The sequence below is a fragment of the Desmodus rotundus genome, chromosome 5 (assembly GCF_022682495.2).
Source record: "Desmodus rotundus isolate HL8 chromosome 5, HLdesRot8A.1, whole genome shotgun sequence".
NCBI lineage: Eukaryota > Metazoa > Chordata > Mammalia > Chiroptera > Phyllostomidae > Desmodus > Desmodus rotundus.
This window is the reverse complement of record NC_071391.1, coordinates 87,739,063-87,762,527: the sequence shown is the minus strand read 5'-3', so window position 1 is coordinate 87,762,527 and position 23,465 is coordinate 87,739,063. Positions and strand designations below refer to the sequence as shown.

Below are 23,465 nucleotides of genomic sequence, written 5' to 3'. Positions count from 1 at the left end.
AGGAACTGATCTCAGTGCTTATTTTCTGAGTCATATCTTATTATAAGCAACACTATTATAGATTAAGTTTCATTAAAATTAATTCCAAGATTATGTATTTTCTTGAGCTGGGTAAAGCTGCGGTATTGACTATTACTGCAAATAAAGTCTCTTAACTTGCAAGTTAGAAATGCTTTTACAGTTCTATTGTGACAGTAATGTATCAAAATTTAATTTATTGAGTAAAAGTCTTCCAATCCCTATGGCACCATCATTCTAACAGCATCCAATATAACAAAATTTCATTGCAACAACAAAAATAACTATACTTTGTTTATTTTTTTTAACATTTATGCAGTCTCCAAATTCATCTGTAGCACATTCAGTGTGTTATTTATACATAGAAATATCTTATTTCAAGACCATTTGTCCGCATTGTTTAGATTTTAAAATAGTCACTATGTAAAATAAGTTTGACCTCAGCTGACAGCTGACAATGACAGGATTTTCTTGGGAATATTAAAAAATTTCATTTCAAGGGCTTAGTCTACAAGCAGAGTGAGGATTCTAACTCCGGCCAGCTTCTTACCAAAAGAAGGTATCTTGGCAGAAACACTTACGATTTCTTAATGATTTACTTTTTAATTATTTCTATAGGGATCATGACATAGCAAGACAGTCACACTATTTTAACCATGTTTATGACAGGATCAGAACATTATGACATTTTCTTTTCATTAAGAAAAACAGCCTGTTTTGTGCATGGTTTTTCTTTTTTCTATTTTAGCAGGTTAGTATTAAAGAGGAACTCTGGATCACAAACATTTGTAAATCTAGAACATATAAAGTAAGGGCACAGACTCTTAAAAAAGCTATGTTGCTTCTTCCAGAGACTCTCATTGCAAACCATGTATCAATCTTGTTCTATTTGTTTGCTAGACTAGCATCAGTTCTCCCCAAGACTGGTACTTGAGCTGGACGAAGTGAATGGATAACAGATTCAGGCAGTATCCTTGTTCCAAGACACTTAAGACTTTAGTGCCATTTAATTTTTTTAAAAAAATTACTTATTTTCCAGGAAAGCGTGTTTCAGAGATTTAATGACCAATTTGTTTTTTTTTCCTATTTGAATTTTGAGAGTTGAGAAAAAAATAGAGCCCTCTTTGAAATTTGAATTGCTCTGGAGAATTAAACATTATTAAGAATTTTCTTTAAATTATTGAAAATAAACAACTCTTGGGCTAAGTGCTTTGGAATTACCTTTGAACACCTAGTACTTACTAGAATTAGTACATGAGAAGCCAGACCATATACTTCTTCCCAGCACCTGTAAGAAACAGGAATTTCCCGGGTAATTGCTTCTTCCTTGCATTCTTCCCATGTCTTCTGGCACACAGGTGTCTTCTTTTCCCCAGCAGTTTTATGTGGTCAGAAAGAACCTATGACTCAATTTCTTTGAGATCACTCTTCTGCCCATATTGCTGAAAATGACTGCTTTGCCATGTCCCATACTTTGGCATCATATGAAGGGTTTACAGGATAGTTGGCATTCCCATCATTATAGGATCAGCCTGAAGATTCTCATGATCCAGTTCCCTAAATTTTCACTTATCCTGTCTCCTTGTCCGTGATTCCTTGACTGGGGAAGCCTATTGTTTCTAACCTTCCATCACAATCTTGATCACCATGCAACAAGCAGAGTATAAAACTACCTTCTCTATTCTGCAGTGCATTTAATCCTCACCATTTTGTTCCTGCTTTCTCGACTTATTTTAATCCAACTAGTTCAGTCTTCTGACCATGAATTTACCTGGCCCATTTTTATGAATTTGGCTAGTAGGTAACTCTGTCGTGATGAAACCTGTGCAGATTACCTGGCATTTAATCTGTCAGAAGACGAATGAAATTGAGTTGTTTTTATTAAGATATGCAGACTACTACTCACAATATCAGTAATTAATTTTTTTAGTTACTGTATGGTTTGAGAACTCTGGCTTTGGAATAAGACGGACCAGAATTTGTATCTTGGCTTTGCCTCTTATTTTCTGGTCAAGTTTCTTCACTTCTCTGATTTTTAAATGTCTTTTTCTATAAAATTGGTTTAATAAATTATAGGAGTTGGTGTATGAGTTAAATGTTTTATTGAACTTACACAGTTTAGCACTCTGTCTAGCATATCAGTGCTCAATAAATACTAATAATTATTGTTAAACAATATTTTTGAAGAATTGTTCTTTTAATCTTACATTCCCTCCTTCCCTATGTTGCCTTTTATTCTTTTCTGTGTGTTTTTCACTCTTACTCTCTTAACATGCTCAAGATTCAGTTAAATCCACAGGATTTATGGAGAATTTCCTGCCAAGAGTTGTGTTGGTTTGTTATAACATAACCTTGATGCTATGGCTATGCCTGCATGGAGATGTCTCTTCAACTGGCAACCTGATTTACAGATTATTCTGTATAGCCTGAGAAAAGATTAGTAAGGAAGTACCCTGTGTGAGACAAAGAATTTTAAAGCTACCATGGGGAGCCTTGGAAATCATCTGATCCAGGCTTTTGTCCTAAAACACTGCTACATCTCAATCTTCTGTAAAATGATAGTTGTCTGGTTTTTCTAACGTGAAGAATTGGGAATGCTTATTAAATTGTGGATTCATAGAATCCGATTATTAAAGTTATTTGAAGGAATTGTAGCAGTCATCCAGTCCAGTATTTCTTTCACCTGGCATTATTGAGGGCCTACACTTGAGGCCCTCAATAATGCCAGGTGTCATAGGAGGCACCCAGGATCTGCAACACGGTGAAACACAGTCTCCGTCCGTCCTTTAAGGACTCCCAGTTTTTCTCACACTTACTGCTGGAAGCCCTTCTAGTGACAAATGCCAGCCTCTGATTAGATATTCCTAGTGATAATAAATGCACTAGTTCAAAGGACAAGTCATTCCTTTTTCACATGGTTTAAGAGTTGGAGGGGACCAAGGAGTTCATTCTCTCCAGTTATTCATGGACTCAATTTCTTACATGAAATCTTGCTCAGAACACTAATGTATAAAATGGATAAAATTAGCTGTGCTCCAGGTGTGGCCCTGCTCAGTTGACTACCCCCTCTCCTTCCTTAAAAGGCCCCACTCATGCCTTAGGACCCTGGCCTAGTAATTTGGATCAACTCTAATAATTAGAAAGATTTTTCCTAAATTGGACTTGTTACTTCCTAATCATTCCAAATGCAGGCCCCTGGAGCAGCAGCACAGTATTAATCCACTTATTCTTTATAAAACTCTCTCAGATACTTGAATAACCAGCATGCTCCTTCCTGCCTACACCTTCTCTCTTCCAAGAAAAATCAGCCTCATTGCCTTTAATCTTTCTTCAAAGAGCGTGTTTTTAAAGCTTTAGTCAAGAAAATTTTTAAGTTATTCTATTTCTTCTTCTAGCCTGGAAACTAGAGTCAGAACTTCTATCTTTGGTGAATTTGAAGTTGGTTTTTAATTCCCCTTCCATAGCCTTTATTTTTTACCCCCAAGTCCAAAATACTATCAGCCTCTTAGAGAAAGTTTTCAGTATCAAGATCAAAAAAAGAAAAAAAGATACTAAAGACCTGGCCTTCTTAGATGGAATTACACTGGCAATCTCAATTCCCATTTTAGGACCCTGCCCCCACAGCATCCCTTGCCACAAGTCATTCAGATGACTGTCTATTAGCACCACGGGGCAGGGCCTGAGCTGCGCATTCTCTAGTTAATGTGATGTTGTTGGATCAAGTTTCACAGGCCCACAGTGATGTTCCCTACCCAGAACCGAGACCTCTTGGCATCTTGCACAAAGCAAATGGAAGCTGCCTGTGAAGGGCACAGCAGCAGATTCCTGCATTGCCCAAACATTCATCATCAAAGACTGCCTTTGGGGCAAAAACAAGTGATAGAGCCATTTTCAACATTAAAATAGAGTACTTCTTGATATCTGGAACAGTTGATCTGAAGCCCCATCTTCTTTCTACTCATTTGAATTGACTGTTCTGTGGTTGATTCTGTTAGATTTGAGAGCATTTTATTACCTTTGTTTTCACCCTCTTTCATTTTATGTATAATGGTGTGTTCAAATCTAGTTTGAATTTAATATCATGAGCTATATATGACACTTAAGAAGTAAGTTGATAGTACCTGTATTTTGTCATATTTTACCATCTGTGCAACATGTGAAGATTTCTGTTCCTTTGCCTGCTGGAAATTATGAAGGGCACACAGGGTGGGAGCTTGCTGTCTTCAGGTATTGACACTGCACCAGGAGTTCTTAACCTGGGATCCATAAAACACCTAGGGTATCCATGGCATGCTTTTTGGGCTCCTTAAATAGCCTACAATTGCATGCAAATTTGTGTTTATAAATTCTTGTTTGCGTTTTTCTGGAATTTTTCAAGACATCTGAGACTAAAAAATGGTTACAAATGACGATACAGAAGTTTCAAGATCCTGAAATTGAATCAGATGTGTTTTCTAATCCTAACATAGTATGGTAGTATTGATTTACTTTGTATTTAAGGAAATTGTCATTAGAAATCTCTGTTTTAAATTAAGCGTGTGACTGTCATTCCACCTTGCTCATTTGAATCAAGGCTAATAGGGCTTTGCCGCCCCCCTCCCACCACCACCACCACCACCAAGGAAGGATGTATGGAAACCAAAAGAAAACAGAAGAGTGCCATCTAGAGGTCCTAATGACAATTCCACATCTTTGGAATCAGGCCCCAGGCCTGCTACCTACACAGGGGTCTTTAGCTTTAGTAACTTTCTAAATTAGGACTTTTTTACCTCAAGTAATTGCAGATCATAAAGGTGTGTGTCAGTGATACTTATAACCTATTTAGGTGCTACAATTGTGGGGTCTATTCTTGCTACTCTGGAAACATAATTTTAATAGAAGCTTAATGTTTAGATAGCATTCCCTCTTTTTAAGGGATGTAGCAACTTCAGGCTTTAGGATCTATGCTGCATTTGAATATATTTTTAGTCATAAAGCAAGACCAAATTAATGCCTTCTAAAAATCATTTTAATATTGGGACTTTGTTATATTTCCTAAATCAGAATAAATTAAAAATTAAGAGTAATTTGCCTTAATTACTCTCAGTATTCCTTTAAAGATGACAATATAAAATAGTGTTGGCCAAATGGTGCAGAAATTGTGGCATTGCACAGTTGAATTCACTCTGGAAAAATGGATCAAGCAGAATTTATATCCATGCGAAGATGTGTAACAGGATAAATGAGCATAGCTCTCAAGTCCCAGCTCTGCGATTACTTTGCAATGTTGAGTTTGTTAACTTGTTTCTCCTTTTGTAAACGGTGCTGATAATAGCCTCTAGTTTAAAGTTGTTGTGAAGATGAAATGAAATAGTTAGGAATCACAGTGCCTAGTATATAAAGAGTTTTTTTAAATTAGCAATAATTTATTGTTATTGCTGCCCAGTTTTATTTTGAGGACAGGTGTAATGAAATAGAAACAAAATTTTTAAACCTATATCTTACAGAATTTTATAATTTTAAAAGCATTTTCACAAATACAATCTTGTTTAGAGTAAATGTTCAGTAAATATTTATTTGTTTATATATTTGCTAGATATTTACTGAGCTTCTATAAGTACAATGACCATCTTTGGCATTGGGGATTCGTTACTGGAAACAGCAGTAGGAAAGACATAGACCTTACATTGTGGTCGGGGTGTTAGATGATAAACAAGTAAATAAATAAATAAGATAATTTCACAAAGAAATCATTAGTGTTAAGAAAACTAGTGTGTGATGTAAAAGAGAGTGGTGGCCTACTTTAGGTGGCCAGGGAAGACCTTTCTCAGGAAGTAACATTTAAGCTGTTACCTGAATGACAAGGAGCCAACCAGGTGAAGGTCAGAGGAGCAGCCATTGCAACTAAAGCAGTGAGTGTAAAGGCCTTTGGCGGGAGTGTGTTAAGCATGGGCACAGGCTAGGAAGAATGCCAGTGTGACTGGATGGAGCTCACTGAGCAGGAGATTAGGTCAGAGACAGAGGCTCAAGACTGTAGGCCCAGGACTTTGGAGTGTATTCTGAGGGTTATGGGAAGTTTGGAGAATCGTAGGCAAGGTAGGAATATACTCAGATTTATGTTTTAGAAATAGCCCCTTTGCTTCTCTGTGGAGCAAAGGGGCTATTTGTTCCCTTTGGAGAGTGGAAGCAGGAAAACAATTTAGGAGACTTTTGCAATAGTCTAAGTGACAGATGATGGTGGCTTGGATGATGATGTTGCAAGAGCGATTCAGAAATTTGGATCCTGTCCACAGTTCTGTGCATTACAGAGGCAGTATAGCATGTGGTTAAGAGCACCAAAGAGTCAGAATGTCTTGTTTGAAATCTGACTTACCATGTGACCTTGGACAAGTTTTTTAATTTCTCTGTGCCTAATTTTTACCATCTCTGAAATGGGAATGATGATAGTACCCTTCTCCTAGGACTGCTGTCAGGATTAAATGAGGTAATCATAATTGTAAAGTGCTCAGAAGAGTGTTAATAATGCTGTTTTTTATCATCATCACCAGCACTAATCTCACATCATCCTCAATACCCTCAGTTTACAGAAAACTTAGAGGGTGGTTTTTAAATCAAAATATAAGCTTCTTAATTTTGAATCCATTATTCTTTCAGCAATATATTATGTAGTATGAGCTCCTAGAGAGAAATATCTATTGATCTGACTCTGTAGCTCAGAGTCCAGTTGTATGCACCTGTGAATGTTCAAACAGCATTGAGAAAATTATAAATAAGGCTGTCAAAGAGTCTCAGTGTGTAGTAGGGAGGCATCTTGTGCCTGTGCCAATCTCCCCTGACCTTGAACCATTACAAATTTTAATTCCCTGAGTTTTGAAGAGAGCTTTTGGTCACCTAAGCCAAAAGCATTAGTGTACACATAGTAATACATTAAGGAGGAAAGAACTCACTATTTTGAGGTCCTTATAAGATCCTGAATCTCTTCCAAGGACATTCAGCTCTTCATCAGTTGTGTTAAATTGGGCCATGTGTAATATAAATAAATGAAGTGTATGGATTATCCCCAAACTTTTTCTAATCAGACTGTTAGTAAAGTAAAGGTATTAACAAGACAAGCAGATTTGAATTTTTCTTTTCTCCACCTCTTTCTGCCTTTGCCCAGTCCCTTCTAGAATAAGCAATGACATAGGTAAGGACCAAGGATCAGGAAAGACAAATGAGAAGCAAGGGAGTTAGAAAATCTCCCTGCTTACCTTGCCTCATTAGAGGCACCACGGGTATCTCCCTCCCCAAGATGAAGGATGGGCTCTTTGTCTGTTGCAGAATGTGAGCACTTGATCCGTCACATGCTGGTATTGGACCCAAGTAAGCGCCTCTCCATGGAGCAGATCTGCAAGCACAAGTGGATGAAGCTGGGGGACACCGATCCCACCTTTGACAGGGTGAGCAGGGAGCTTTAAGGAACTCTTCTCAGAACGACTACAGTCTCTTTGGCATGAAATTGTAATCAGGCCAGGACATGACAAGGTAGCATTGGGGACAAACTCTTGTGTAATACGTAAGCGAGGAGTGAAAGTAGGAATTTTAAACCAGCAGAGTTGTTGGAGAATAGTGATACCAGTTTCCTACTGTTTATCCCTAAATCAGTCTCTTCTTGGCTTTTGACACAGTACAGCCCACAATTCTGCAGCTTACCCACCATGGGGACGTCTCCTTCCTCTTACTTACTATGCTTATTCAATGGCTCCTATCGCATACCTTTATTTAAACCATTATGGCTATCCTTGGTACCCCAGAATTGCTCAGGAGAATTAGAATCTTGTCTGTTCACAGCTGAATAGCCAGGGCTTTGTTGCTTAGGCTTTGTCTGAGGCCAAAAATATCCCAAGCTAGGGGACAGGGAACAGCTTGATATGTGATGATATACATATGTCCTATGGCTAATTGGGGATTTGATACCTTACCTTTCTTTTTATGTTACAGCTAATAGCTGAATGCCAACAGCTAAAGGAAGAAAGACAGACAGATTCTTTGAATGAGGATGTCCTCTTGGCCATGGAAGACATGGGACTGGACAAAGAGCGGACACTACAGGTATCTCTAAAGGAATGGAGAACAAAGTGAGACGTAGTCATACTTCCTCTGTTCAGCCTTTTCTCGTTTTTTCTCCTTTCTGGGATCTTGGGGCTTTTTTATTTAAATTTTTTAATATTTCAATTATACTTGACATACAACACTATGTTAGTTTCAGGTGTACATACAACATAGAGATTAGGCGTTTATATAACTTAAAAAGTGATCACCCCAATAAGTCTAGTACCCATCTGACACCATGCATAGTTATTACAGTATTATTGACTATATTCCCTATGCCGTACTTTACATCCCCGTGACTATTCTGTAACTGACAATTTGTACTTCTTGATCTCTTCACTTTTTTCACCCATCCCCTCAGCCCCCCTCCCATCTGCCAACCATCGGGAACTTGGGTCTTTTTGTTTTCCTCCTATTCTTCTTACCCCTTTCTGGGCCTTGGAAAGAAGGTGCTTTGGTCTTCTACTGATACTGTTGGAAAGGTTTGGTCATTGACATGCTATGTCACCAGGTTTTTTTACTCTCTTCCTTTTTTCTTTTGGTAGTCATTAAGATCAGATGCCTATGATCACTATAGTGCAATCTACAGTCTACTGTGTGATCGACATAAGAGACATAAAACCCTGCGTGTGGGAGCACCTCCTAGCATGCCTCGAGCCATGGCGTTTCCAGCACCAGTCAATATCCAGGTGGGCAATAACTCCAGTGACCAGATTCAGGACAAGTAACATTGTGAGCAGGGGGCAGAGGGTGGATAGCCATTGCTCACTAACTCTTAAGAGAGTTTCTTCTTCCTTAGCTCTATCCCATCCACTTACCTCTTCTTTTGTCAGAGATCAAGCAGAGATCCGAACCTTTCTTAGAGAAGACAAAAGGGTATTTGAGTACTCGAGATGGGTTTTGTTTGGGGGTTTTTGTTTTTTGTTTGTTTAAGAAACAACAATCATTGAAGAAGACTCTCATCTCTAAAAAATGCTTCTTTTTAATGTAGCTTCTAAGGGCAAAGGAACCAAAGACACAGAGGTAGAAACATAGACTTTAGCAATCAAGAATACTTTGAAAGACTGTCATGTTCCTCTAGCGTTCAAGTAATGTGTGTATCTGTGTATACTGCTTTCCAGGCGGAGCAGGCTGGTACCACCATGAACATCAGTGTTCCACAGGTGCAGCTGATCAACCCAGAGAATCAAATCGTGGAGGCAAGTAGCAACCTCTGAATAGTTGTCAACTGAAATCACTTTCTTTACCATATCCTTGCTTTCTTTCCTTACTTCTTACTTCTGATTACTTCTCATTTCTAATTTAATTGTTTTCCTCCACCTCAGCCGGATGGGACAGTGAACTTGGACAGTGATGAAGGTGAAGAGCCTTCCCCTGAAGCCTTGGTTCGCTATTTGTCAATGAGGAGGCACACAGTGGGTGTGGCTGACCCACGGTGAGTATCTGACCAACAGCCCTAATTAACACCAGCGCAAAGAATTCCTATCTGACTATGAGTTCCTACCATGGTGCATTTTTCCTACTTCATTGTGTCTCCCAGATGAAATCTAATCCAGTGGCCAAGACAGGTTTTTTAACCTAGTTCAGAGTCCCTGGTTAGATTGGAATAGACTTGTTAAAAAACTACAGAGCTGTCCCTAATGGATGGTGGACCTATAGCCAAAATCATACTAATTGATCACAATCCTTTGGTGAGGGATATTATAGTCTCTGCCTACAAAAGATTGAGGTCTTCTCATATTAAGTCATAAAAGTACCCCTTAAAATTCACCTGACTTTGACAGTTTCTAGAGATGTTTGCTACATGTTCTAATGCAAGACTCATCTAGGAAATGAGGATAAATGATACAATATGATTTACAAATTAAATTAAGGGAACAAGAATTGCAAAACACATTGAATAAGCACCGGCTTCCCAAAATGTTTTCCCAAAATAGTCCTTTAGTATATTCCTGATGCCCTCACACTGGGGCAGTGTCCTGAAGGCCGGCTCTCTCCTTTTTTATTTTACATTTGAAGACTCTCAGCACTAAAAATATCCTTACCTCTTTTCTGAATATTTCCTTTATTGAGGAGAGAAGAAGTTGTGTCACGTTGTGTCAAGAGTTCTTTTGGGAGTTCAACTAGGGGCAAAGCTAGTTTTCTTATAAATACCTCTTTTCTCTGAGTGATTTACAAAAACCATCCCCAGGCCTGCTGATTTGCTTGCTTTATGTTTCTCATTCTTGGCCTACGTTCAAACAGGCAATAGGGGAACATTCTGGCTCCAAACACTATGTCAGCAGTGTTGCTCTACGAGTGGAAAGATCCCTTATTTTAAAGTGTGCTGTAAATCCTACTGTTGTAGTAGGACAGCCCTGCACATCCACTACTTGTCTGTCCTATTAGCACAGACAGGAGTAATTGCGTTCTTTGCCTGGTGAATCAGTTGCTGCCTCGGGCAGCCATTGCTTTAGTGGGTGGCCTGTGTCCTCCAGAAACTTGCTCTTCTCCCCCAGACTCTTCAGACCTGAACGGGACTGGTGCCAGTATTTCCTCTTGGCTCAGAGCTGTTGGTTTTACATGAGTGGTCAATAAAGAATAGCATTCCCCAGTTCCAAATAGCCAAGTGGCAGAGAGCCAGAAGCCACACATTAGGCTTCTGCTTGCTTTGGGAAATTTAGGAGGAAAGTAAAAAATATATAATAAAATAAATGTGCTGCAGTTACCAGTCTCATCAGTTTTGGGATATAACACTTTTGAGTAAGAATATTCACAAAACTTCTCTCTCATCCTGTTTCTTATCAGCACGGAAGTTATGGATGATCTGCAGAAGCTCCTCCCTGGCTTTCCTGGAGTCAACCTGCAGGCTCCTTTCCTACAGGTGGCCCCTCACGTGAACTTCATGCACAATCTGTTGCCCATGCAAAATTTGCAACCAACTGGGCAGCTTGAGTACAAGGTACCTGAATATGGGAGAGGGCTTGCCCCAGAAGAAACACATTTGAACTTCCTTTGAGAGACTGAGAGACCTTCCCCAGGATTTAAAGGTTTTCTTATAGAGGACAAATTTCTTTTGCAACATATTTTGGATAAGAGGGAAGATTAGTTTCTATCACAACCAAAAGATCCCTTTATTTCAGTAGGTCAGAGTCCTGCTGTTTTCTCTCCTCCTTCCCCCCTACCTCACCAGTCTGTCCTTCCCACTGCACTCTCAACAGGAGCAGTCCCTGTTACAGCCGCCCCCACTACAGCTGCTAAATGGAATGGGCCCCCTTGGCCGGAGGGCATCAGATGGAGGAGCCAACATCCAGCTCCATGCCCAGCAGCTGCTGAAGCGCCCACGGGGACCCTCCCCACTCGTCACCATGACACCAGTGAGTAGCAGCACAGAGCCCAACTTACTCTCTCAGAGGCTTTGGATAAAGAAGTTGTGGGCCCTGGGTTGGGAGACCAGAATCTTCAACCTAAATGTCTGACTTTCCTTTTTCTCTAAACTTAAGGTGCTTAGTGTATCCCCATTTTTCTCAGGCTAGCAGAATTTTCCTATCTGTATTTTTGGCTAACTTCTTTTCTTAACCAAATAATTTCTACACTGAAGCCTGCTCCAGGAGACCCTCATCCACAGTGGGCCACTTGTACCTTCGTTAAGTACCTTTGCCACCCTGCCAGAGTGCAGTGGAATCTAACAGTTTTCGCTGTAATAAATTACTTTTTAGATTGGTTTCCCAAGTTATCTTACAAACCCTTTCTCCTTTGATTAACAATACCTTGCACTTTTGGTACAACCTGGAACACTTGATTGACTTTCACAAGTGTTAACCTAGTCAGTTGGTGTCTCTCTTTTTTATGTGGTGGTTGCATTCAAACCCCTGCCCCTGGGTTCTGTTTATTTCTGGTTATTTTCATGTCATAGGTAAAGTCATTCATTTATTCATTTGTTCATTCGATCTCATAGTACCTTAAGATTGGGTAGTAATTATGTCCATAGCTCTGTAAATCTTACTTTCTACTTTTTAAGATTTTTAAAATCTTACTGTTTATTTCCACACTTAACCTTATCATGGATTAGTAACAAAACAGTTGGTGGATTGGCTCAGGTCCATGGGCCATGCCTTCCGTAACACTGCTGTCAGGAGAAGGAAAGAATTATATTTGTAGTTCTTGGCCTCACTGAGTTTATAATATGGAAAGACAAGATCAACATATGTGAAGTATTAGAATAATCGCAAAAGACCATGTGCAATTAAGTGCCAGAGTGAATACCTACCATGGACAAGGAAGTAGGTGGCAGAAGCATTCAGGGAACAGCCGGATCAGAGCAGCTTACAAAGGATCAGGAACACTTTTATGGGAGGTTGAGTGACTTACTCTGCCCACTGTAACTGTTTATGCCAAGGTCAGTAACAAGCTTTTGTTGATAAGTCCAGTGGACATTTTTAATCTTTGTCGTTTTGGACCTCCCAACTTTATGAGTCACTGTTGACCACTTTCTCTTTGACATATTTTCTTTTGTTCTTTTCAGGTTCCCTTTCTGCTTGTTCTTGAAGTTGGTGAAACCCAGAATTTTAATCTTAGGCCCCATTTCCATCTCTTTTTACATACTTTGAGTAATCTTGTGCACTCTCAGAATTTAAGGTATCAGGTGATTCTGCAGCACAGCATACTCTTTTGGGATGGAGATGCAGGTAGACAGATAAGATAGATATCTCCCCCCAACAGATTTAGTCAGTCATCCTACAAGTACTCACAATTTTAATTCAGCATGTCCCAAAATGAACTTGTCTTGACTCTTTGAAACCTGTTTCTCTTCCAGAGTGACAGTGAATAGCACTGTCATTCTCCTAGTTACACAAGCTGGGGATATGGATTTTATCTTTTTAAGTCTTCCCTCTCCCTTATTCCCCATATCAAATTATTTATCCAATATCTATAAAGTTCATCTTCACTGCCGTACCTTAAGCCATTGTCATCCTTTGCCTACATTAACACAGTGACCTCCTAACTGGCCTTCCACCAATACTTTTTACTCTGCAGCTAAAGTAAGCTAGATTTCTAAAATACAAATCTGGTAACACCATGCCCCTGCTTGAAATCATTCAGTGGGCCCTGGCTGGTGTGGCTCAGTGGATTGAGTGACAGCCTGCAAGCCAAAGAAAGGGTCTCCAGTTCAATTCCTTGTCAGGGCACATGCCTGGGTTGTGGGCCATGTCCCCAGTAGGGGGCACGGAAGAGGCAACCACATATTGATGTTTCTCCCTCTCTTTCTCCTTCCCTTCTCCACTCTCTAAAAATGAATAAAATCTTTTTGTTTTTTTAAAGAAATCATTGAGTGGTTTACCACTGCCCCTTCCTCAAAATAAAGTTTTTAATGTGAAACGACAGGTCATTTATAACTGGCCACAGTGTTCCTCTCCTGCGTCATTTATAGCCGCTTTCTCCCTAATCCTATTTTTGCCAGGCCTTACAGAATTGTAATGAGAGATCTGGAAATCCTAGAAACATTGAAACAATAAATTAATCCAAAAATAATTTTGTTTTATAATTGTTATCTGTTTAAAAAATGCTCTTTCAAAATCATTGAAGTATGATTTTTGCTCTGGTGCCTGAAGCATGGTGATTATGTGAGTCACAAGGCTGTTAGTAGCTATCAAGAATGCATAGCATTCCAGGGCATAAGCAGTGGGAAGAGTCACATTAAAGCATGCGTTGTGATTGTTCTCATTTCATTTACATGTTTTGGTGGGCAACAGCAGTTTTAAAGCATTTAATTGCAACTGCACAATTGTATGTTATGTGCTTTTAAAAAACTATTCTGCCTTTCTGGAATTAAAGATATCTGAACTCTGGAAATAGCATTAATGTGCAACAACAGGTCACTTAGTAGACAATCCAGAAGCAGCTTCTGTATTTTCAGGTCCTTACATACCTGCAGGCCTTTTCTCAGCCTCGAAACCTCAAAGGCTTGTGACACCTTTTCCTCTTTGCTTGGCTAGCTCCTGTTCATCTTTCAGGTCTCAGGTTAGGGGTCACCTCCTCCAGGATGCCTTTCTTGATTCTCATTTGACCCATAGAGGACTTGGTTGTGCTGTTTTGAAATTATCTGTTTACTTGTCTCTGTCCTGCACTAGACTGTAAAACAAGGGCAAGAACTACATCTGTTAACTCACATTTTACCCTGGAACACAGTAGGTATTCAGCTCTTTGTTGATAGATGAATGAATGAAGATGAGTCAGAGGAAGAAATCAAAATTAAAATCACCAGAACAAGGTAAAAATGGAAAAATAGAAAGGCATGTGGAAGTTCTGAATAGTTCAGGGGTCCTAAGAAAAGTTTTGTAAAGAAGAAAATTAACAGAGAGACCTGCCCCAAGTTGAGTTGCCAGAAGAAGCACCACCTGAGCTTTTCCTTTCTGTCTCTTTTCAGGCAGTGCCAGCAGTTACCCCTGTGGACGAGGAGAGCTCAGATGGGGAGCCTGATCAGGAAGCTGTGCAGAGGTAATGTGGCATCTGGCAGTGCTTGCAGAACGTCCTTGGGCAGGCTCCTTCTGCAACCAATGAAAGGTCACGTCTGCCCAAGGAGGTGGTACAGTGCAGCTACAACATTTGAGTGGTCTCTGTGCTCAAGCCAGATGGCATGTTCCTCCCCCATGGAAGTAACAGAAGACTACCCAGAAAATTTCATTTCTATAAGCACCATTGGAAGTCCCCTATGTGATAGCATTAACCACAAGAACTTTTTCCCTCCTCCCTCCTACCTTCCTTGCCTCCCTGTTTTCATATTGCAACTTTAATAGTATTCACAAGGCACAAAGCCCACTCCTCCCTGCCAAGAACTGCTTACTGAAAAGAAATTGGAAATTTGGGATATAACAGAGATCCTAGCTAGTCTGGCCATGGACCTCTGGCATGGACTCTTCCTTTCCAGGAGAATGAATACCTTTTGTACTGCTTGCTGTGTGCTTCTTCCATCTCCTTGTACCAACAAAGAGATACTGAAAAAGAATATTGGATTTGGGCCAGGGGCAGATGCAGATGTCCATGGTTCGCAGAGCCTTGTTGAGCGATGCCTGATTCACAGAAAACAGCAGTGACCATCAGGCATGCTGTACTATCCATTTCACCTCAGTTCCGTCAGCCATGCTCCTCAGCTCCATGCTCCTCAGCTCCATGCGTGCCCCCTTGTGGGAGTTACCAATCTTATTTTCTACAGAGGGGGGTTTGACCAGAATCCAGCATGTATTTTCCCAGAAATACAGGTATTATTCAAGATTATATGTTTTTCCCTTGAGGGGAGTTGAAATAAAATGGTTTTCATGAGCTCTTGGGGAAACGTTGGGTGTCTTTATCAAATGGATATTAAACTGCTAATGGCTTACTCTTTTGAAAGTTTACATGCCATTAATTAAACTCTATAGTCTGATAACTTTTTTTAGCTTAAAGAGGCAAAGTATTTATGAATGAAGCAAGACCACTTTTTAAGAACCTAATGGTTACTAGCCAGTACTCTCTTCCTACCCCCAGTAGCTCTGTATGAGAGCTACTATTCAAAAAGAAGCTGGTCCCATGTGGCAATAAGAGTGGAAAACAGGGGGCATTGGCAGGTGGGTCAGCTCCTTCTACAGCTTAACCAATAGAAGAAAAATCATGGTAACTTCTTCTTTTGATGCTGTTGTTTGTGTAGTTTGCTGATAACAGGGTATATGAAGTTGCAAATGGGTCCTGCTGGTGTCCTGAAGAGAAATTAGGAAACTTAACTGCCTCCCTACTTCAATTAGACAGCAGTATTTCATTTTATTTATATTTCTTTGTCTTGGACTTTACTTCCTTGAGCCTCATCTTCTTTCTTCTTTAGATCAACATTTAAAGCATAAAATAGTGCCCATTAGTTTTGAGGCAATGAAAAGGAATAGCACTTGTTTCATGTATGCCCAAGAAGAGCAGCAGTACTAGAGGAAAGAATCAACCAGATGAAGGGGGTCCAATGTCTTCCCACTGGTATGGACCACAGGACAGATTTGAACGATCTCCAGATTAAAAGCATCAGCTTGTCAACTCTTCAGCTTCTGAAACTTCTGTTTTCTTGCCTTGCCTTTTCCTCCCCTTAAAAACAATTCTGAACATTTCATGTGGTTTCATCTCTTCATCCTCTAGACAATGTTGGTTGCCAGGGAACAGTATCAGTTTGTCTTCTCTGATGATCGAGTTACAGTCAAGGGCATGAGGGAAGGGGCAGTTTTGGAATTTACTGTCCCTGAATGGAAGGATCTGTTTTCTGAGACTTGTAGTGAGGTCATTCTCAAAACCTGGGGACCAGTGGGATCTAGAGACTTATGTGGAACCCTTCTTAATATTTCCCTTGGCTCATCTCTAGGAATAATCCTTAGGGGCTCATTCTCTCCGACTTACATTTTTTGAAATTTGGAGGGGGGGAAAAAAGAATAAAATTAACAAGTAGGAAATAAATTCTTCCGTTGAATGGAACGAAATAAGGAAAATCAATCTTTATGAACTACATCTGCCTTCTCTCTTCTCTTTAATGGCTGCTCTTAGGTCCAAAATTCAGTCACTTCAATGATAAGCCAACTTTTGCTGGCCATTTGGACATGCTTCACTTTCATCCAGTCAGGGATCTGTTTGCCATGGAGCCTTTTTTGAGCTGTGGCACTATTTCATTCTGAGTGCTTTAGATTAACTTCTAATGCTTCTTGCTGAGGAATATTCCTTCTGTCTTTTTTTTACTATGAAATGTGCTCCTGCTTGTTGCAGGTACTTGGCAAATAGGTCCAAAAGACATACACTGGCCATGACCAGCCCTACAGCTGAGATCCCACCGGACCTACAACGGCAGCTAGGACAGCAGCCTTTCCGTTCCCGGGTCTGGCCCCCTCACCTGGTACCTGATCAGCATCGGTGAGTAGCCACATGAGCTATGTGAGCTCCTTGAGGTTCATCAGACAGGCACCCTTCCGGCTAGTCTTAACAGTGATGGTAACCAGCATCAAAGCTTTAAATAGCATCCTGAACTTACATCTTCTCAGCTCCTTGCACTAAGCAGGACACAGAGCAATTTGAGATTCTTCTTTCCTATTACCTTGTAGACATGTTTATTGTCTGCACTTGATTCTTGTGATTCTCATTGTTGACTCATAGATAAAATTGAACTTGAAACCTACAAGGAGGTGAAGATCTCAGAGGGCCAACTAGAAATAAGAAGATTTCTGGCTATATTAATAAACTTGACCTTTAATAACCCATCACCTTCAAAAGAATGAGCATTTTTTATCATGTTACCACTGAACAATGAGCTAGGATATGGAGGAAGATACATCTCTTTGTGAATGGTAAAGCAGAGATACTGCATCTTCTTTATTGTTGTGCTTGAAAAGTCATTCTTGCAATATTTTGATGGCAAATTCTTTAGGGTTCTGTCACATTTATAATTCATTCTCTTGAAGAAATAAAAAATTAACCATACCTGGCCAAGAAAACTTCACAAAATTGAATCCAAGTAAACCTAGAAGCAAAGAGAAATGACACTTTGCTACATTAAGATGATTATCTTTTGTGAATACCTTGATGACTACAAATCTTAACTGTGTCATTCTGAAAACATCCCCAAGCTCATGGGTCACACTTTCAAAGCCACCCTGATTGCTAGAACTTATTTTAATCTTTTTCAGAGGACAATGAAAAGCATTCTTACTTGAGAAGATTGAAAAGCAGTCAGATTTCAAGAAAATTAAGTTTATAGATTTATTCTTATTAAATCTGGCAACCAGTTCACACGGGCAAGTATGACAGTGCTTTTTATTGTGACAGCAGAGAGAGGTGAACTCTGGGCATAATGAGACATAATTAATGCCATGTTGGAATTCTGAAAGAAGGAAGATAAACTTTTATAAATGACCACGAATAACTTAGTGAAAAATTGTCATTCCTGTTAGTATCAGGAATGACAATTCTCAAAATTCTGATGGCACAGAAAGACAGTATTTTTCTAAGGAAAATCCCTCAGGACCTACATTGTTACAGTACTGCATCAGAAGGTTCTTTGAGTGATTATTAGAAACTGCTTGTCCACTCCGTAAGTTTCCTATGATTTCTTGATAACTCTGAGCTCTTATTATTTAAGAGACCCTTTACCACTGTATTTCTCCTTGTTTCAGTCTTTCTGTCCTCCACAGCCTGACACTTAATTTTTCAGCCCTTGTCAGGGTCTATAGTTTAGCTGAAGTCCTTTGGGTATCCTTGTTTTAATTTGAAGTGTTCCTCAGGAGGTATTGTTATCAGAGAATCATGAAGATCAGCACATCTCCACAATTAGCCTTTATCACAGATTCTATATCATGTTTGTATTTGTTACTAAAGGAACACTACATTGGCTCATAACTCAGTGTATATGGTTTCCACCCTGCCTGCAGTCATTGTCAGGGCCTTGCCTGCTGGAAATCTGTCTGCTGCCTGTTTACCTGTAGTCACGCAAGTTTGAATTGAAATAAACACTTTATGAGTGGCAGATTGGGTAAGGTGGGCCATTTATGCAAACCCAGCACATATCGTAACACGAGACTGGAGTTAGTCCACAGTGGGAAAGAGAAACTTTTCCATGGCTGTAACACTGAAAATTGGTGACCTACACAGATTATTGGATTTCTTGTATTTTCCAGAGGAAAGGACTCAAGAACAGCAAATATATATATTCTTCTGGGGAATAATGGATGAACAAAAGCAGTGAGACAAAGAGGAGTCTGATCAACCTTTTTAATCTTGGAAGTGTGTAATTTGAAATTTTTTAAGTTTTTAAGTGTGATTTAAAAAAGAAAAACTAACATAGGATAGATGTTATCTAGGTGGGGAGCCAATCCCTGTTTGAAATGTGTAGTGGGAATAACAGCCTAATATGAGGCTGTCTTGATTTTGAACATGATTGCTAATAAAAATAAAACAGTTGATACTGACAGTGATTTCAAAATGAGCAACTGCATCAGGGCTGTTCCTCTGAAGTTACTGTGCTAGGTTGACCTGGGTGTCAGTCTGTTCACACCCTGAGCTTCTGGAACAGTCATGAACTACCTGGACCTAGGAGTATTGCTGTGATGGGAGAATGGGTTTTGTGCAGATAGACTGCATTAACTACTTGAAAAACACAGCTTTATGAGCGAATCAGAAATGTGTCCCATTATCAGAAAAAATTGAAAGTGTAAGGATCAAATTTGAGAAGAAAACAATATTTGCTTGCTTTAACTCCAAGTTAAAACAGAAGTATCGAGGAAATGCCTCTAAAAGCAGCTTTTGTGATCACCATTTCTGGAGTGTGTCTGCCATGTCTTTTGTGTTACTGAAACAAATATATATTCATGCTCATTTCATTTCACAGTAGCCCACTACTGTGTCAAGCTTCGGAAACAGAAGTCAGCATTTGAAAGGAGGGCATAAAGGGCTTTCACTTGCTGCCAGAACTCTTTGGACCTCTGCAAAGTCATCAGACTCTTCTTCCTCCCTGTCTGCATTGTATCTGAGCTTGATTGTTAACTTTATTCCTTATTCTTGGTTCTGCTTCAGTCCAGAATGAGTAACTGGCAAGGTGGTACCTCGTTTCACCCATAGTTCACTGTGATATCATCTCTGGCTGGACAGGAAACCTTGATCCTTTCCATCAGCTGCTGGAATGCTGCTTTGGCAGTCTTTTATCTGCGTAACCCTTAAACATCTCTCTCTGATTAGGTCACGAGTGTAGGTGTTAGCGTCTAACCCTGATGCTGTCTCAGGCATTCCTTATCAATAGCTTGTTCTTTCTTTCTCTGAGATACTGGCTGTGTTCTGATTGATCAGTGGAGTTTTTGAAGGTAATTCACATGAATAATCTTTCATTAGGAGGTTAAAAGATAAGTTAATTTTCACAGTAGGTAACCTTATTTGCTTTGCTAGATTTTGAGGTCCACATTCTTAAGAATGTGCTATCTCCGCCTGGTGATTAAAAGTCCCCATCGCCCTTCTAGCATGGAACCTGTTAATCCCAGGCCAGACCATTGACCACAAAACTAACTGTAGCTTCTTTTGGGTCATACAGAGCTTACTGCTCAGGGAAAACTTTGAGTCAAACAGTGAATTTTAGATTTCTAAAGGCGCTAGATAGAGACATGATGAGTAAAAAAAAAAAGTAAGAGTTTTTATAATAGCTTGGCCTGAGGGATATCTAGAAGCTCTTCTCTCTGACCTTGTATATTTGTAAGAACTGGATATATTTGATCCCAGGACAGTACCTCACCAGGCGTGGCAATTAAGCCCACCCAAGGTAAGTGGAAATGGAAGCTGTATACCTGGAGCCCTCTAACAGGGGAGCAGACTAGGGTAATGACTGGCCTCTGGATATGACATGGAAGTGGCATCATATGCAGGGGCACTCGGGCAGCCAGCCATCTCTGTGTCCGTCTGGAACAGGAGTGCTTAGGTGATTTGGTCAAACCCCCTGAGTCCTAGTCCCTAACCTTTTCTTCCCATATATTCAGCTCTACATACAAGGATTCCAACACCCTGCACCTCCCTACAGAGCGTTTCTCCCCTGTGCGCCGGTTCTCTGATGGGGCTGCAAGCATCCAAGCCTTCAAAGCTCACCTGGAAAAAATGGGCAACAACAGCAGCATCAAACAGTTGCAGCAGGTAATGGAGCAGATCGCACACATCTCTGGAGAAGCATGGGTTACAGACACCACTTCCATCCCCCTCACGTCAGCAGTGCAGTAGTTTTATAGGATCAAAGCTATACAGCTTTCTAATGTTCTTTGCTTGCTTGTTCTGGTCAGCTTCCCCCAGGAACAAATTTGCTTATCCCATGAAGGGACTGGGTTTTCCTCCTGTCTCTGCAGTTTATTAGAGAGGAATTTCTGGGCTTGGATTTTAGTGGGAAGCACCAGGGAAGGTACTTGGAAGCAACCCTGGCATTGCTCTCAGAATGGGCACTGGGTCTTAAGGGAGCTTGTTTAGCATTGCTACCACCTGGCATACTCCCCATTTGGTATGGAATGGTGCTCCCAGAGGAAGGAAATGTACCTTCCGACTTCTAAACTAGTTTCCTTTCTGCCTTCTTGATGACCAAATTTTGAGAGGCATATTCTTTGTAAACAGACTTCACACTGGATATTTTCACTTGTACACAGACGCCATCCTTGGTATTTTCCACTAGTTCATGCAGAACAAAGTGTGAATATGTATTTAGTACATAAATACCTATATAAATGGGTGAGTTGCTCATCAAGTATACTGTTCTCTTGTGGCTCTTTCTTCCCATGAGACCTTAGGGCAGATCTGCATCTGCTGTCATCACTGCATGGGTGGCCTGGCTGTATCCCAGCTGTACTAACTGCTTTCCCTTCAGGAGTGTGAGCAGCTGCAGAAGATGTATGGGGGGCAGATTGATGAAAGAACCCTGGAGAAGACCCAGCAACAGCATATGTTATACCAGCAGGAGCAACACCATCAAATTCTCCAACAACAGATTCAAGTAGGCCTTCATTCTTTGCTCTCCCCCACTTGTTTAGAGTTTCCTTTCAGGCTGATTTGTCTGTGAATTTTGGAGGAGATCATGTGGAGCAAAGTGGAGTTGTGTTCACGGTTGACATGTTCGGGTAAAGGTAGACTTTTTGATGAACAACAAAAGCATACATCTCAGTGGCAGTTCTTTCTGTTCTTTCCCTAAGAATAGCTCATGTTAATCTTCAAGCTCACAACTATTTTTCTCCTTTCCCCCATTTATTTTAGGATTCTATCTGTCCTCCTCAGCCCTCTCCACCTCTTCAAGCTGCATGTGAAAATCAGCCAGCCCTCCTCACCCACCAGCTCCAAAGGTAATGAATCATTTTGTTCTGTGCCTAAACCGTTGTCTCTGTAGCTTGGTGTCCTTGGCCTGACTCCTATGGGAGATACTGACTCTAGCTTTCATCTTGAAAACTGTATTTGAAAAGCAGAGAAACCAATTTAAATTTCAGCAGCCTCCCTGAAATCCTGACTTCCTGTGCCACTTCATTTTCTTAGCCACAAGAATAAAGTAGTCTGACATCTAATACAGAAGGTCAGACACAGGCCCACCATGACCTCTGCCTATTTTTCTGGGAAGTCCGGTAAAGTAATCTGTAGGTAGGGTTTAAGTAGACTATGGTGGGTGGTTTATGTATGTTGTTCTAGATTGGAGGTTCATGAAAACTGAAAAAGTAGCTGCTGCTTAAGTGTATTATATGGCTGAAGCTAATTTCATGGTTATACTGTTGCCTCAGGAAATTTACTTACCTGGTTTTGTTGTTTTTTAAGGTTAAGGATTCAGCCATCAAGCCCACCCCCCAATCACCCCAACAATCATCTCTTCAGACAACCCAATAATAGTCCTCCCCCCATGAACAGTGCCATGATCCAGTCTCATGGTGAGTGGAAATGTTTACACTGAACCATAGTATGCCACGTGAAAAAAATGAGTCGTTGTTTGGAATGCCACAGGCAATTGATTTGAATGGCAGAATAACATAGTATTTAAGGGTGTGGGTTTTAGCTTAGACTGCCTTGGCTGAAGCCTGTTTCTACCAACTCCTTAGCTGTGAAACCTCAAATAAGCTGTTTAATTTCAGTTTACCTGAGCTTTCTCAAATGTAAAATAGGCTGATGATAATATTTAATGAATAAATAGATGCACTTGAAACTGTTTCTGGCACAAAATAGTTCTCAATAAAGGTTAACTATTAATATAGTTTTAATAAAACACCCTCCAACTCTATCAAATAAAAAGCTGGCACCAGAACCTTCCTTATTGTCATGCCTCTGTTTAGTTATCCAGTGTACATGTGGGCCCTCTCTTGTGGGTGTTTAGACGGAGGTGAAGATGAGTACGCCCTAATTCCTATGGGTCCTTAGAGAGCAGCGATACGAGGGTTTAGCATTCAAAAACTGGTAATCTCTTACATAATGTGACACAGTCTAGATCCCTGGACAGTCTGAATTTGGTCTCTATATTCTTTCTACTCAAGGTAGGGTTCCCTGACCAACAACCTCAGCAGGAAAATTAGAATCTCAGGCCCTATTCCAGATCTGCTAAATCAGAATCAGCATTTTGGCAAGACCCCCAGGCCATTTGTATGCACGTTAGAGTTGGAAAAACACTGCTCTAAATCATGGAATAATCCATGGACAAACTTTCACAGCAACTTATTAGAAATACTGATCCATGAGGCCCCAGCCTGACCTACTGAATCAAAATGCTGTGGGTAGGGCCCAGGAATCTGCGTTTTGACGGGTGCTGCAGATGAGCCTTATGCACACTACAGTTTGAGAGGTACTGCTCTAAATGGCATTTGGTTTGTTATCTTCATTGGCTCCCATTACTTCCAGCTGGAAGGTACCCTGAGCATTCA

The 23,465-nt window shown here is 40.3% G+C and overlaps 1 protein-coding gene across 7 annotated transcripts in view; it reads left to right on the top strand.

Moving 5' to 3' along the window:
• Nucleotides 1-23,465, top strand: part of SIK3 (SIK family kinase 3) — a 307,559-nt gene that overhangs the window by 260,233 nt on the left and 23,861 nt on the right. For 5 of the 7 annotated variants that reach the window (XM_045204075.3, XM_053925709.2, XM_045204073.3 and 2 more), the window contains exons 7-19: nucleotides 7,318-7,436; nucleotides 7,978-8,088; nucleotides 8,634-8,777; nucleotides 9,210-9,287; nucleotides 9,414-9,523; nucleotides 10,876-11,029; nucleotides 11,289-11,444; nucleotides 14,495-14,565; nucleotides 16,837-16,980; nucleotides 20,580-20,730; nucleotides 21,446-21,571; nucleotides 21,829-21,914; nucleotides 22,375-22,484. In XM_045204075.3, the coding sequence (XP_045060010.2) occupies nucleotides 7,318-7,436; nucleotides 7,978-8,088; nucleotides 8,634-8,777; nucleotides 9,210-9,287; nucleotides 9,414-9,523; nucleotides 10,876-11,029; nucleotides 11,289-11,444; nucleotides 14,495-14,565; nucleotides 16,837-16,980; nucleotides 20,580-20,730; nucleotides 21,446-21,571; nucleotides 21,829-21,914; nucleotides 22,375-22,484 (1,560 nt within the window). The remainder of the gene's footprint in view (nucleotides 1-7,317; nucleotides 7,437-7,977; nucleotides 8,089-8,633; nucleotides 8,778-9,209; nucleotides 9,288-9,413; nucleotides 9,524-10,875; nucleotides 11,030-11,288; nucleotides 11,445-14,494; nucleotides 14,566-16,836; nucleotides 16,981-20,579; nucleotides 20,731-21,445; nucleotides 21,572-21,828; nucleotides 21,915-22,374; nucleotides 22,485-23,465) is intronic. The other 2 variants (XM_053925710.2, XM_053925708.2) reach the window with 1 other exon arrangement.